Source organism: Ctenopharyngodon idella, chromosome 4, assembly GCF_019924925.1.
Source record: "Ctenopharyngodon idella isolate HZGC_01 chromosome 4, HZGC01, whole genome shotgun sequence".
NCBI lineage: Eukaryota > Metazoa > Chordata > Actinopteri > Cypriniformes > Xenocyprididae > Ctenopharyngodon > Ctenopharyngodon idella.
In genome coordinates, this window is record NC_067223.1 from 15,420,828 (window position 1) to 15,434,612 (window position 13,785).

At 38.9% G+C, this 13,785-nt stretch overlaps 2 protein-coding genes across 38 annotated transcripts in view; one reads left to right on the forward strand and one right to left on the reverse strand.

The window, feature by feature from the left end:
* Window positions 1–13,785, forward strand: part of sypl1 (synaptophysin-like 1) — a 454,480-nt gene that overhangs the window by 106,501 nt on the left and 334,194 nt on the right. The window lies entirely within an intron of this gene.
* The window catches only part of plekha5 (pleckstrin homology domain containing, family A member 5), a 149,620-nt gene that overhangs the window by 14,841 nt on the left and 120,994 nt on the right, over window positions 1–13,785 (reverse strand). For 19 of the 37 annotated variants that reach the window (XR_007929732.1, XR_007929730.1, XM_051890656.1 and 16 more), the window contains 5 exons: window positions 9,550–10,000; window positions 8,462–8,536; window positions 6,164–6,283; window positions 4,770–4,823; window positions 3,075–3,155 (listed from right to left, as the gene is read on the reverse strand). Coding sequence is in view for 35 of the 37 variants with exons in the window: in XM_051890656.1 (XP_051746616.1) it covers window positions 3,075–3,155; window positions 4,770–4,823; window positions 6,164–6,283; window positions 8,462–8,536; window positions 9,550–10,000 (781 nt within the window). In the remaining 2 variants the exon portion in view is untranslated. The remainder of the gene's footprint in view (window positions 1–3,074; window positions 3,156–4,769; window positions 4,824–6,163; window positions 6,284–8,461; window positions 8,537–9,549; window positions 10,001–13,785) is intronic. The other 18 variants (XM_051890690.1, XM_051890682.1, XM_051890675.1 and 15 more) reach the window with 5 other exon arrangements.

A 13,785-nucleotide genomic window follows, 5' to 3' on the forward strand; every position in this document is an offset into this window, starting at 1 on the left:
TATATCAGTCTATAAGTCTTGTTTTCTAAAAAATGGATCAAAATGAATTGGATTTATGCTTAAAAATCTGCCAACTGGGTCAGAAAATTTGTATTTTTTTAATTTTCTTACCTTAATGGCAGATATTTTTCTTCTTTTATTCTTAAACTCATTTAAAACAAGACTTAATATCTTACATTATTGCTTCGTAAGTAAAATGATCTTGATTTAAGAATGTTTGTACTAGAAAACATGACAAAAACAGTGAGCAGGAAAATCATTTTTTGCATACACTCATTCACACTTGTCTGCAGCCGGATGAGTTTATGCAGATATGAATCATCTCATCACGGAAATAACGCTGTTTCAACACCATCTGGTGTGCTAAAAGCTGAAAGAATCACAAAACTGTTAAGAGCGCTCATGTCGTACACGTCCACAACATCTGCTACGGGACACGGGGACATACACGCACACACAAACAAAGAGTTTGGGCGCCAATTTAAAAGAAAACTCGCTAGGAGTACAGCAAGAGGCATGTTCTCTGTTAAATATAAATGGATTGTGTGTTTGGAGGGCGATGGAGGTTTCAGGAGGTCTGCCGCAGTAGCTGTTCCCTACAGGCCGCAGCGCTCGCGGGTCAGCCGTGCGCCGCGGTAATTACCGTCCCCCTCTGTCAGGTCTGTCAGCGCTTGAGTTAGTGTGACTAATGAAAACTAGAAAAAGCTGAGACTAAATCCGAAAGCCCGCACACGTCCCACTACAGGCCAGCAGGGATACGGGAACCGAGAGAGAGAGGAACTCCTGACACCTCCGCTGGGTGAAGACGCAGGGGAATCTCAGCTTGAGTCTCCAGACGCTCCGACTAGGACTTTAAAGGATTTCTGAGATTTCACACCACTGTGAGAGAGGAAGCTGCTGTCGGAGATTTGAAGAACGAAGAAAAATCTGAACATAAAGGGATGGTTCACCCAAAAATGATAAGTCTCCCATGACTTACTCACCCTCATGTCACCAATGTATGGCCACGATGTTGTCAATTCACTTTTTAGGGTGCTTTCAGGGTGTGTTCACACTTGGCAGGTTTGGTTCGATTAAAACGGACCCTGATGAGATTGCTCTGTTAGTGCGGTTCATTTGAATAAGCGTGAACACTGCCATCCGAACCCCGGTGCGCACCAAATGTGGACAGAGACCCATGAAAAGATGGGTCTCGGTCCACTTTCAAACGAATTCTAGTGTGGTTCGACTGAAATATGAACGCAACGCGGACCAAAGTCATGTAAACGAATCACAAACAGGACATTATGTCACAAGATGTGACCCTAAAAAGGACAGAACGCTTAAGCATACCGTAAAAAAAAAAATTTTTTGTTTTGTTTTGTTTCGTATATTTAGTTTCGGTGTTAAAAATGACAGTGTGAATGCTAAGTGAACCAGGACTAAATGTATCATTTTCTTTTTTGGTCCAGACCAAAAGAGCCAAGACAACGAACTGGTTCGATTGATGTCAGAGTTTGGTTCGTTTGAATGATGTGAACGCTGTTTCCCGAACTCGGGTGCACCCGAGTCTGTGTAAAAAGGGTAGTCTGGGGTACAGTTCATGTGAACTCCGAAAACACATGAAGTGACCAGGTGTAAACAGGCCCTCAGAGAGATTAATTATTTTCCTAAAAATCTTCGTTTGGGTTTATCTGAAGAAAGAAAGTCAAACTGTATACATGGGGGTGATATTAGGGTGAGTAAATGATGAGAGAATTTTCATTTTTGGGTGAACTATCCATTTAAGTCGACTTACAAAGATAAATGAGACTCAAGATGCAGACAAAATTAACATCCAGCATATAAATCATGTAACTTACATAAGGAACTGCAACAAATACATGTCAAACAGTGAGAATAACAGTCTTTCGCAAATTGCAAGTCCTCTAATAATTTTTACTCGGGAAGTTGTTGACATATTTGTGGAATATTCCTCACATTAAGCTACTAAAACGAATGTATAATGTACAAAATATGAATATATCTCAAATATTTTTATGTACAAAATCTCAGATGTAAGATCTCATAAAATATAATGTATATCTCATTAAATCTCATATATGATGTTACGAGTCAAACTATAAAAAAATAAAAAGCTTAATAATCTCACTGTCATAAGGACAAAATATATAGTTTTAATAAAACTATTGCAAAATACAGTTCTACTGGCTGGTAAGAAATATTTACGGCCAGAAAAGTCTTTAAACGTCAAGCAATTTCAACTCTGACCCTGTATGCTGACTTTACGAAGCAACGCCAATAATTAGCAAGCAATCTGATTGACATCATTAGGTTGCTAATAAAACAAGATGGCAAGAGTTGTTATTTTTATGGTTTGCTCTATCCACTTCCTGCTTTCTTGCTACTTCAGGCCTGTTCACACCAAGAATGATAATGTGTTCTGCCACTTTAAAAGCTTGAGCGCTTTAAAATTGTGTGGATTTTAATCGGATCTTAATGTTTTTTTGTCGTTCTGAAAGTAATTCCAACGATATTGTTCCTCTGTATCATTATTGTTATAACTATAATGTGTGGACTTTCCTAATCTCACAGAATTACAATGATTATTAAAACGTTACAGTTACAGTTATCATCCTTGATGTGAACGGCCCTTTAAACCTCGTAAAACCTTGTTTACGTGACATTATCTGCACAATGGGGTCAAAATAGTATGTGATGCGTTGATACGAGGACCTTTGGAGTCCAAACACAAATAAACTCTTTGTAAACCACACTGGTCTCCACACACTCGAGATTGTGCTAATACATGAAAGCCGGCGTGATGGATGAAGCCATTGCTAATGAACGCGACATTAGCACGAGCAGCTGATCAGGTGGCTGTGATTCGCACGGCTATGCGGTGTACGAAACGTTCAAGCCATGCCAATACCAGTTTGACTGAAAACAACAACAACAACAACAACAAAAACCAATGGGATGTGCTGGAACGCAACCGACACAGGATGGGGCAGTGAGGGGGTGGAGCTTCAACAAAGAGGCGGGGCCCATGACACGTAAGGGGAGGAGCATAACCATGTGTTCCAAGACCTTACTTGCTGGTACAGTTGCGGCCTTGGCGCCGAGTTCTCAATCATAGTGTGAATCATGAAGATTATTGGCTCATTCTCCTTCATCTAGTACGTGAGGAGGAGGAGTAACAGCCGTTATCAAAGCACTGCAAGACACACGCTGTGTGTTTTAACAGCTTCTGACCCTGACAAATATCACAGGTCTGCCTTACTCATGCTTTTTTCTTGTTCACTGTTCCAGAATAATGACTGTGTGCATTTTAGTAATGCAATACAACATTAAAAGACAATAAATGGTTGTCAAAGAAAGAGAAGAACCCTTGCTGGATAATGTTGACCTTTTCAAAAACATAAATCATGGGAGACAAAAGCAGAATCCTTCCTCAACTTAAAACATCAGATATGTTTTATCAGACATAGTGTTCACTGGGATGTGCTTGATAATACGTAAAATAAAATATTTCTGTAGTCTCATCTATACATAAGAATAACTTTTCACACCAACTGTTGAGGTCTGAAAAGTTATTCTTATGAATAGATGAAACTACAGTTAAATATATATATATATATATATATATATATATATATATATATATATTGGGTGTGACGAGACAGTTATCTCATGAGATCAGACGAGACACGAGATTGAGTTTACGAGAACAAGGCGAGATTTTTACACAGTATATTTAAGAAATCCTGACGAAATACATGAAAATAGTCTGCATTCAAAGTGCAAATAGAGACCAAATTTTTCTTCAAGCATGATACGGAAGAGATGGTTACAACTACACAGCCCAGCCTAAGACAGCTTTCATATTAGGAGATATTTGCATGTATCAGGAAGCCGCTTTCAAAATGTTGGGTATTGTAATATTGTGGGTATTGCGTTTTAAATGCGCACTCGCGTTTTACTTTCGCTTTCGCGGTTGCGCGTATTCTGCGAATAGGGAGCGGTGCTGATCACGCACTCGGCAAGATAAGACATTTATCAGACGCTTTTAGGCTCTGTTGTGCAACGAATCCTCCGCGTCACATGATTAGTGAACTCTGATTCCTGCTGCACTACGTACGACTCTGCAGCTCGTGTTGTTGGATGAGATGGATGGGATTAAAGCGACCGTTATCCAACTGAATTAAATGGTTTTTATTTCTATAAAAACCAAAACGACAGTAGAGGCGTAATGTAAAACGTAGCGGTGGCAAGATTGCTAGATAGCTTTTCACCTCGACAAGAAATCTCGTCACATTTCTCATCATCGATCTCATCACACCCTCATATATATATATATATATATATATATATATATAGCTTATGCCTGTAAAGAAAAGAATATTAAATGTACTTCCTGAACCAAGGGCTTTAAAATCACACTGCTGTGATCTATTAGTTATATCAACAATACAATACATACACAATAGTCTTCCACTGAGATTAGGCAAAAATATACTATACAAATGAACCATATTTTGTTTATAAACTATTATCAAAAAGAATGAAATGACTCTGCTATTTTAAGGGACACCATCTGCATTCAACAGACGCTGAACTTCCACAGAACAAAGAACTGTAGCAGATGCACTGAGTCCCGAATGTAACTGTGAGCCGGAGAACAGAGAGAACGCTTGGGTTTGATCTGTGCTGTAATAAAAGTACAGTAGCCGGAGAAATAAGACAATGAGTGAGAGAAACAGGAAGTGAGAAACAGGAAAGGCCCTCACCTGGCTGTCCAAGTACATGAGATTCCTCTGTAGGTGATGGGAAAGGATTTCACTCTAGAGACGGCAAGAGAAAGAAGATGAGAGGAGAGCAGTGAGAAAACGAGAAACTTCGGGCTTCAGAGCAGGGGAAGTGCAACAGAGATGGTGCAAAAGAAATCAAAACTGAAGAAGCCATTCACTGCTGGCAAAGTCAACAACTGTGAGCTCCACTTTCTCCTGAAGTTCATCATGCACTTCTTCTATTAGCTAAATGAAGCAAGCCGAAGAGCAAATCAGACATAAGGTTCTTGCATATAAATGGGTCCACCAGAGGATAGCAAACAAACACACAACTTCTGCTGATCATGTTCCTCAAACTGCGTCAGAAGCATGCAGCAGTTGCACAAAACATGATCAAAACCTACAGGATTGAAGGGATTTGCAAATGTTAGTGGAAAGGAAGGGATGTTTCTCCAAATAACACTTTACAATAAGGTCTCATTTGTTAACTTTAGTTAATGCATTAGCTAACATGAATTATTTTTTGTTTCCTGGGGTGCACTTATAACGTTAGTATGATTTTTACATCAAAAGTGGTCATAATTTAGAAATAAAAGGCATTTTTCCTATCTGATTTTAGCAGTCTGATTTGAACGCTCTGTTTTAAGAGGCATGTCTGCTGTGAGACTTCAGTGTAAACGCCCACTGCTGTGATTGGCTAACATCTTTGCATACGGAAATAGCTAAGTATTACATGTGGAATTCTCTCGAAAACTTTTAGCACGTTTTTACTATTACAGCTCTCAAGGTGTACTAATTGTGAAAAGTGTTACATTACATTTAGATCTGTGGCATTATATTTAGATTGTGGCATGAAAGGTTGCAGTGATGAACATGTAGCCGATCACAGACATGTTGTTGAGCTCATGAAAGCAGTGATCTCAACATTGTAATTCGATTTCTGCATACTAACGAATGCTTTCATCATAACTAACAGTGCAGAGATTCATTGATTCTAACGGGAGTTTTGGCGAGAGTCCAGAACACTCGTGCTGTTTGATTGACAGCTCCAGCGATTGTAAAGGGAGCGTTCTTAGATTGATTTCTATATATAATTTATGGCAGGGAAAGAGTTAATAAATGCTGTAGAAGTATTGTTCATTGTTAGTTCATGATAGCTAATGTAGTTAACTAATGCTAACAAATGAAACCTTATTGTAAAGCACTAAATCTTGCATTGAAACTTTTAGTAAATTAGACAATCCAACCAATCCACAACAGCATGCGGAAGCAATGGGAAAACCACCAAACTAGGAAATGAAAAGGGCGAGGTGGCCGGGGTTTGGTAGGGTAAACTAACAAGCCCTTTACTCTGGGATGCACAGGATAGCAACGCACGATCCACCGAGGCTGACCTTTGGGTTGGCGGCATCGAGGTTTAGCTGCATTAGCTGCGCGAGCGTGTGCTCACGGAGGCTGTTGAGCTCCGCCTGCTGCCGCCGCAGCTTGATGAGCAGCAGGGTCAGTTCCTCTGGCTGCAGCGGGCGACAGGAGCAGCGGTTAGTGTGGGCCGTGATGAAGTGGGTTACCGGGATTTTGATACAGAGGGTGTTTGTGTTGAGTTGCATTCTTTGAATGTTTGCTGAATAGACTATCTAATCAACATGATTAACCAGCTCTACCAGGTCCAGCTAAGTTGCATAAACCAGTTTAGTAACCATGAATGACCAGGTTCTGCCTAGAAACTAAGTACAATTTAGTTTTTCCAGCAGGAAAAGCTGGATTGAGTTCAAATTTGCTTACAGTCACCCCCCCTTTTTGAGTATAGACATGAAAATGCACTATCCAAACCTAAATGGTTATAATTCAAGAATGCTTTGGAATACAGACATAAGTTGACATCACAAAAATTAAAGTTCCCATGAGATTTTGTTTAGGCGCTGTACCAAAAATATCCACCAGGTGTCACCCACATTCAACTGAAATTTTTTTAAGCACTCTCCTGTAACAAATTTATACATTTCTATCAAATGATCACCTCTATCACAAAACAATGGCCAAATATGGAACCTTGAAACCTTTCTGACGATACATGATTTGTCAAGACCAGAAAAAGTTTTATATGTAAAATACTTAAAATAGAATTTGTAATATGAAACCCGACACCGCCCACTAGGGGAGGAGCCCGCAAAAACAATTTAGAGTACCATTTCCATGGTAAAGCAATGTCTGGTTTATAGAGGGTGAATTTTGAGTTTGTAAGCTTTCGAAAGATACCTAATTTAAGATGATTACTAAAATATGTGATTTAAAAAAATGTGCTTAAAAAAGTGCACTAGCGGGATGGTGACAGTTAAGGAGTTAAGAAAGGAAAATCAAGCACAACAAAATTACTAAAAAAGGTAATTGAAAATATTAATAAATACTATAATAGTATATATACTGTAATAAAGTATAATGTTCAGGATAGACATTAACCAGATCCAGATCCAGCTAGGTTGCATAAACTAGGTTAGTAACCATACATTTAAAGGTAAGCCATTTTTTTCCCAGCAGGAATAGCTTTAAATTTGTTCTTAAGAAAAGAAAATCCCAAGTTTACACTAATTTGTCATTAGAAACTTGTTGTGCCAATCAATTAAGCGATACTTGAAGAAAATAACCCTGGGATCTGTTTTATCTTATGTTTGTCATATCATCTTGGATTATAATAATTCAAATTAAAGTAGTAATATCATAAAAAAAACAAAGATCATAAAAACTTTCCAAAGGAGATGAAGAGGCTGTTAATCGAAATCAAAATGTTTAAGGTACTAAATTTAATTTCATGGACTATAGCTAAAGTCAATTTTACAACAGCTACCCAGTGATGATGAGTAAAACACATATGGAGGAGCTTTATTAATATTTCATCAAGTGACCGCAGGCTTTTTCATTAAAATGCTCCGTCTCCCAGAAATCATATCACAGGCAATTTCTGCCAATTGTATTTTATGTTAGTAAAATGAATAAATAAAAAGCATAAGCTTAACAGGAAAAAGGCGGCTTTAGGCTGTCAAAACTCGAAACGTCAAGTAAGAGAATAATAATTATAGTTTTAAGAAGAGCTTATGGTATTAGCGCTTCTCTTGCATGCTGCTGTCACAATAGACACACACACACACACACACACACACACGCTCCTCTCTTTGTCAGAGGCATTTAATTCAACCTAAAGCATGGATAACCAACTCTTCTGCATTGAAACAACCAAACAGATGAGTCTGCACAAGGCTATTGGAGTGCATTTGAACATATTTAAATATCCGTTTAACTCTAAAGTCAACATGAAATGCATTTGCAACCTGTCATAACATGGCATATTTTCAGGTGAAGCAGATCAAGGCATATTTTGATGAAAGATTACAAACATTTTTTACCTTTGGAACGACGTGCACTGATGAATCATGCACTATACGACTAGGAGCATTTATTAAGAAAGTAAATCGATTTTTGTTGATTTAAAATAAGCAGCTTTAACCGCCGCATCTAAAATATTCTGTCCAAAGCAGCCTAATTTGCAAGCCAAAGACAGAGAAGCCTCAACGAATCCTTAGTGGCTTGCAACTGAAAAATGCAAAGAGTCTGACAGGAAAGCAAAGTTCTGGATCTGCGAGTTACATAGTTTTTCTTTGCACAGAGGAAGTGGTGGGTGGAGAAGAGGGAAAGCGTACCGTTTTGCCTTGCAGAGACTGTGCAGTGATGCTCTGTGCGGGAGGAACAGGCCTGCGCTCGGCAGGGTAGGAATACTGATAGAGAAAGAGCAAAGCACAGCAATCATGACAATTGGAACGAACCGTTCTGGTGAAGAGTGCATTAAACCCTCAGCATTAAAAGAAACTTAAAGACTCTGTAATTTAATGTGAGCGGATAATCACCCGCTCGGCTCAGAAAAACGACAATTTTGTCATTATACAATCACTGAAAGACGTCTCTGTGCAAGATTCTGGGGTGAAAGACAGATATAAATGCAGGGTTCCCACACCTTCAGACCAATACACTTCCATGACTAACACAGTTGGACATGATTATTGGATTTTTCATTTTCACATACATATATATATATATATATATATATATATATATATATATTATACACACATATATACAGAGTACAGTTAAAAAGTTTGGGGTCAGTAAGATGAAGTTTTAATAAGAAGTTTTTATATTTTTGCTCACCAAGGCTTCAATTTATGTGAATATATAATAAAATATAATTTATTCCTGTGATCAAAGCTGAATTTTCAGCATCATTACTCCAGTCGTCAGTGTCACATCATCCTTCAGAAATCCTAATATGATGATTTTCTGCTCAAGAAACATTTATCGATTATTATCGATGTTGAAAACAGTTGTGCTGCTTCACATTTTTGTGAAAACCGACATTTTGATGAATAGAAAGTTCAAAACAATAACATTTATTTAAAATAGAAAAAAACTGATCAATTGAATGAATCCTTATTAATAAAAGCGTTAACTCTATATAAAAAATAATAATAATAATAATAATAAATATATATATATATATATATATATATATATATATATAGTACAAAAAAGATTCATTAAAAATAATTTATCCATTTTTATACTATATATTTTTATATAGTACAAAACAGATTTTTTTTTTTTTTTTTTTTTTTTAAACTAAAATTTTTTTTTTAAGAGTTTATTAATTCACATCATTTTTATAGCTTGGAAATTATAATAATTTTACATTTTCCCAGTCTTTCCAAACTGTGGGAACCCTATATAACTCTACCTTAGAGAGGTGCGGTCGGTGGCGACGTTCAATAGTCACGTCCCCACGAAACACCGGCGAGGAAACTTCAGAGCGGGAATCTGGGTTTAGGGGCCGATTAGGGGAGAAGGTGTGGTAACCGGCCAGTGATCCATGGGAAGGGGACGTGGGGATGGACTCGGCGATCTGCCCCATGGTTTTTGGGCTGGGCAGTGTCCCGTATCCGAGCCGGCTGTGAGCCTGCCTCTGCTGCCACTCGTACAGCTGCCACATGGTGTCGTCCCGTATGGAGCGGCGCTTCTCCGCCGTGGTGGGCTGCAGCGCCCGGTCGTACATCGACCCTGCGACGCTGCAGATGCTGTCCGGCCGCAGCATGTTGCGCGGGAGCGTGCGGTAGCCCTCGGGATAGCGCGGCACGATCTGCGCCCGGTGGCTCGGCATATTCCTGGGCAACGTTTGGTAGGACGTAATGCTGGAAAACAAAGAAAGCGGCGTCACAAAAAGGTCAATGAAATACATAACAACAGCACTTCGAGCAATCCACTTGAATAAGAGAGTTTTATTATACAATCATGCTAATAAGGCCCGGCTTTGACTTTGTGATGATTTCCTGTTACGCTGCAGGGGATAATTAAAGGGGTCCTATTATGCTTTTTTACATGTTTGCTGTTTGAGCATGTCTTGAATTTTCTTCTATCACAATATTCCTCATTTACATAATTCCCACCCAAGGCATACACAAAATAAAGGGGCAGGGACAGGTTGAGTTAGTAATGTGCTGAAACTGGCGGTTATGGTAAAGGGCGGGACATTTCCCAAACACGCTCGAAGTGCTTGACCATTCACAACACACTGCTCCAGCCAACCAATCAGAGCACACTGTGCTTTTCAGAAGGAGGGGCTTCATAGAGAAAGGAACTAAACAGTGCGTTTCTGACAGACTGGGAAGAGAGGAGCTGCAACAATGAGGAAATGAGGAGAATATGAGGAAAATAATGTTTTTTTTTAACATTCAAGCATGAAAAACTGTTCTAGTAGAGCCCAAAAACAACATCAAGACTTTAAAAAAGGGCATAATAGGTCCTCTTTAAACACTGACTCATTAGTATATGATAAAAAAGTCGTGCTTACACTCGTCACAGTGCTGCTCCCTCCACAAAAACCTTCACCTTTCACTCCGGCTGATTATTAACCGTCTCTAATTTTCACTTGTCATCTGCTGATCGCTCAGAAATAATTACAGCATACACGCATCAGCAACAGGAAATGCAGGAAAACAGATGGGAAAGACGGAGAGTGTGCCAGTGGAGTTTCTGAAGACTGAGGGAGAGTTACGAGCACTACTCCTTTCCAGGAGCTGATGAGTTCGACTTCGGTTCCCTTGGCATTTTCATAGGCACCATTAAAAAGTTTGGCTTGCACACCCGCATACTGACAGAGTAGAAATCAATAAAGAGCTCCAAGTGCCAAAATGCACAATCACAAAAGTCGTGTCTCTATTTGCTGAACACGAGAAGCTCCAAGCAATGTTGGCTGGATGCAGAAGACCAACTCATTTATTTAACACAGCATTAACCATCTAATATTTTCAACAGATAGTTTTACAGCAGGCATTTAACTTATTTAATTGAGCACGCAGCACTTCAGGAGAATTGATATATAATCACTAGGGGTGTGAGATTAAAATGTGATGAGATTTCTTGTCAAGGTGAAAAGCTGTCTCACAATATTGACATGACGGAGTGTGAGGGTTAAGTTAGGATAGAATATGCCACTGCTACATTTACGTTACGCCTCCACTATCATTTTGCTTTTTTATAGAAATAAAAACCATTTAATTCAGTTGGATAACGGTCACTTCAATCCCATCCAGCTCATCCAACAGAAGCTGCAGAGTCATACATAGTGCAGCAGGAATCAGAGTTCACTGATACGTAACGAGATGACTGACAAGACCATGGCGGAGGTTTTGTTGCACTACAGAGCCTAAAAGCATCTGACAAATGTCTGATCTTACAGAATGAACTCTCAGCACCGTCGCTCCCCCACAGAGAATGCGTGATCGTGAATTTGAAAGCGAAAGTAAAACGCGAACGCGCATTCAAATCTAATTTCAATACCCTGCATTTTGAAAGCGGCTCCCTGATGCATGTAAATATATCCCAATATGAAAGCTATCTCAGGCTGGGCTGTGTAGTTGTAACTATCTCTCAGCTCTGTATCATGATTGAAGAAAAATTTGGTCTCTATCTGCACTTTATATATTAAGAGAGTACTTTGATTATGGTTGCATTTATTGTTTGCACTCAAGACTAAGAGAAAACTGTGTTATTCATTTTTATTTGTACTGTTTTTATTTCCATTATCAATTTGTGGAAAGGAGTTCTGTTAGGAGGTCAAAACTTGTTAACTTCTGTTAGAAGCTCATAAATCATGTACAATGATGTCTGAAGAGACTCATATGAAATCATACAGGAAAGAAGACAGTTGAGTTTTTGTGAAAAAACTCGAAACTGTAAAAAAACAAACTTTTAAAAAATATTTAAAATATTATATGTAAAAATATTAATTAAAACATGCATTTATTTAAAAAACTAAACGCAACATTTAAAACTAATATATTTTTTACATATTTTTTACATATTTAAACTAAATAACCTAAAATTCAGTGAGCTGCATCAAAAAATAAATAAACAGATCACAGCAATCTGCTGAGAGTTTGGAAAGAAAGTTTGTGATTGGATGAGACGTGCATATGCAAAGACCACCTGTCAAAAACGAGCCTGACGGCAGCCTAAACAAGCATTGCGTTATGTGCATAAGTTGCAAAAATATTAAAGAGGACGGAGGCAGAGCAGAGACATGCTTCACCAATGCCTTTTGATAATCAGCATGAATCAGCATCTTAAATAACACAAACACACGCCGCTGTTCGCCCTCCTTGCTCGCCTTCCTGCTCCTCTTCCTGCACTGACAGCAACTCTGATCCACTTTGAGACAAATTTTCTTGGTGCTTGAGCACAAAGCTCCATGACTTATTCATCTAAGGAGAGGAGGACGAGACAAGCAAAGCAAACACACATCCTCCTACTCTGCAACTGCACGGCTAAACGGAGGATGGCACCTGACAGCAGTAGCTGCTCCCACATAACAAGCTTCCTCCTCTCGACTCGGTCCGGGCCGGCGGAGGTATTGAAACCGGGCAGAGGTAAAAATATCTGTTCGGTCATGATAAAGAGCTCATGCCTGCAGACGCTGGAGTTTGTTGTAGACCGCATGTGTCAGGGGACTGAGAGTGGGAGAGAAAACACTGCGTTCTGCTGCTCTCTGGCACTGCTGATGCTTCAGAGCGACAGACAGACAGACAGAATGATGCATGAATCCAGTGTGTTTGTGTAGTTTCTGACAGATAGACGGAGGGTACAAAAATACAACTATATATGCACTCGCACAGTATTTTTTAAGTTTGTAAAGTGCATGTTGTACAGCTAGTAAAGCAAGTATTGTGTAGTTTGTAATGTTCAGTTTGAGAAATGCTCATTTAAATCAGTCATGACATGGATTTTTCAAATTTTAATATGTTCCTTGAGGTTTACTTATGTTAAAGGGATAGTTCACCCAAAAATGAAAATTATCCCATTATAAACTCACCCTCAAGCCATCCTAGGTGTATATGACTATCTTCATTCAGACGAACACAACTGAAGTTTTAAAAAATATCCTGGCTCTTTCAAGCTTTATAATAGAAGTGAATGGCGCTCCTGATTTTAAAGCCCAAAAAAGCACATCCATCAATTATAAAAGTAATCCATACGGCTCCAGGGGGTTAATAAAGGCCTTCTGGGTTTTTGTATGGAAAATATCCATATTTAAACTATTATACAATACGCATGATGTATTGATGAATGCGGAAGCGCAGAGCATAGAGCAAAACAAAACACTGGTCACGAAGTCTAAAACGATAATTTTTGAAGTGGAGCTTAAGTTTGTTGCCCAGCCCTATTTGTTTGAACCGCGAGAGGCGCCTACTCTCACGTAAACTTACGCTACTTCTACATCCTACGTCATGTGCAAGTAGACTTGCGTAGGCCGCCTGCTGGAAGCTAGTTATTATAGTTTATAAAGTTATAAATATGGATATTTTTCTCACAAAAATGCATCACTTCACTTCAGAAGGCATTTATTAACCCCCTGGAGTCGTATGGATATCTTTTATGATGGATGGATGTGCTTTTTTTGGGCTTCAAAATCATGAGC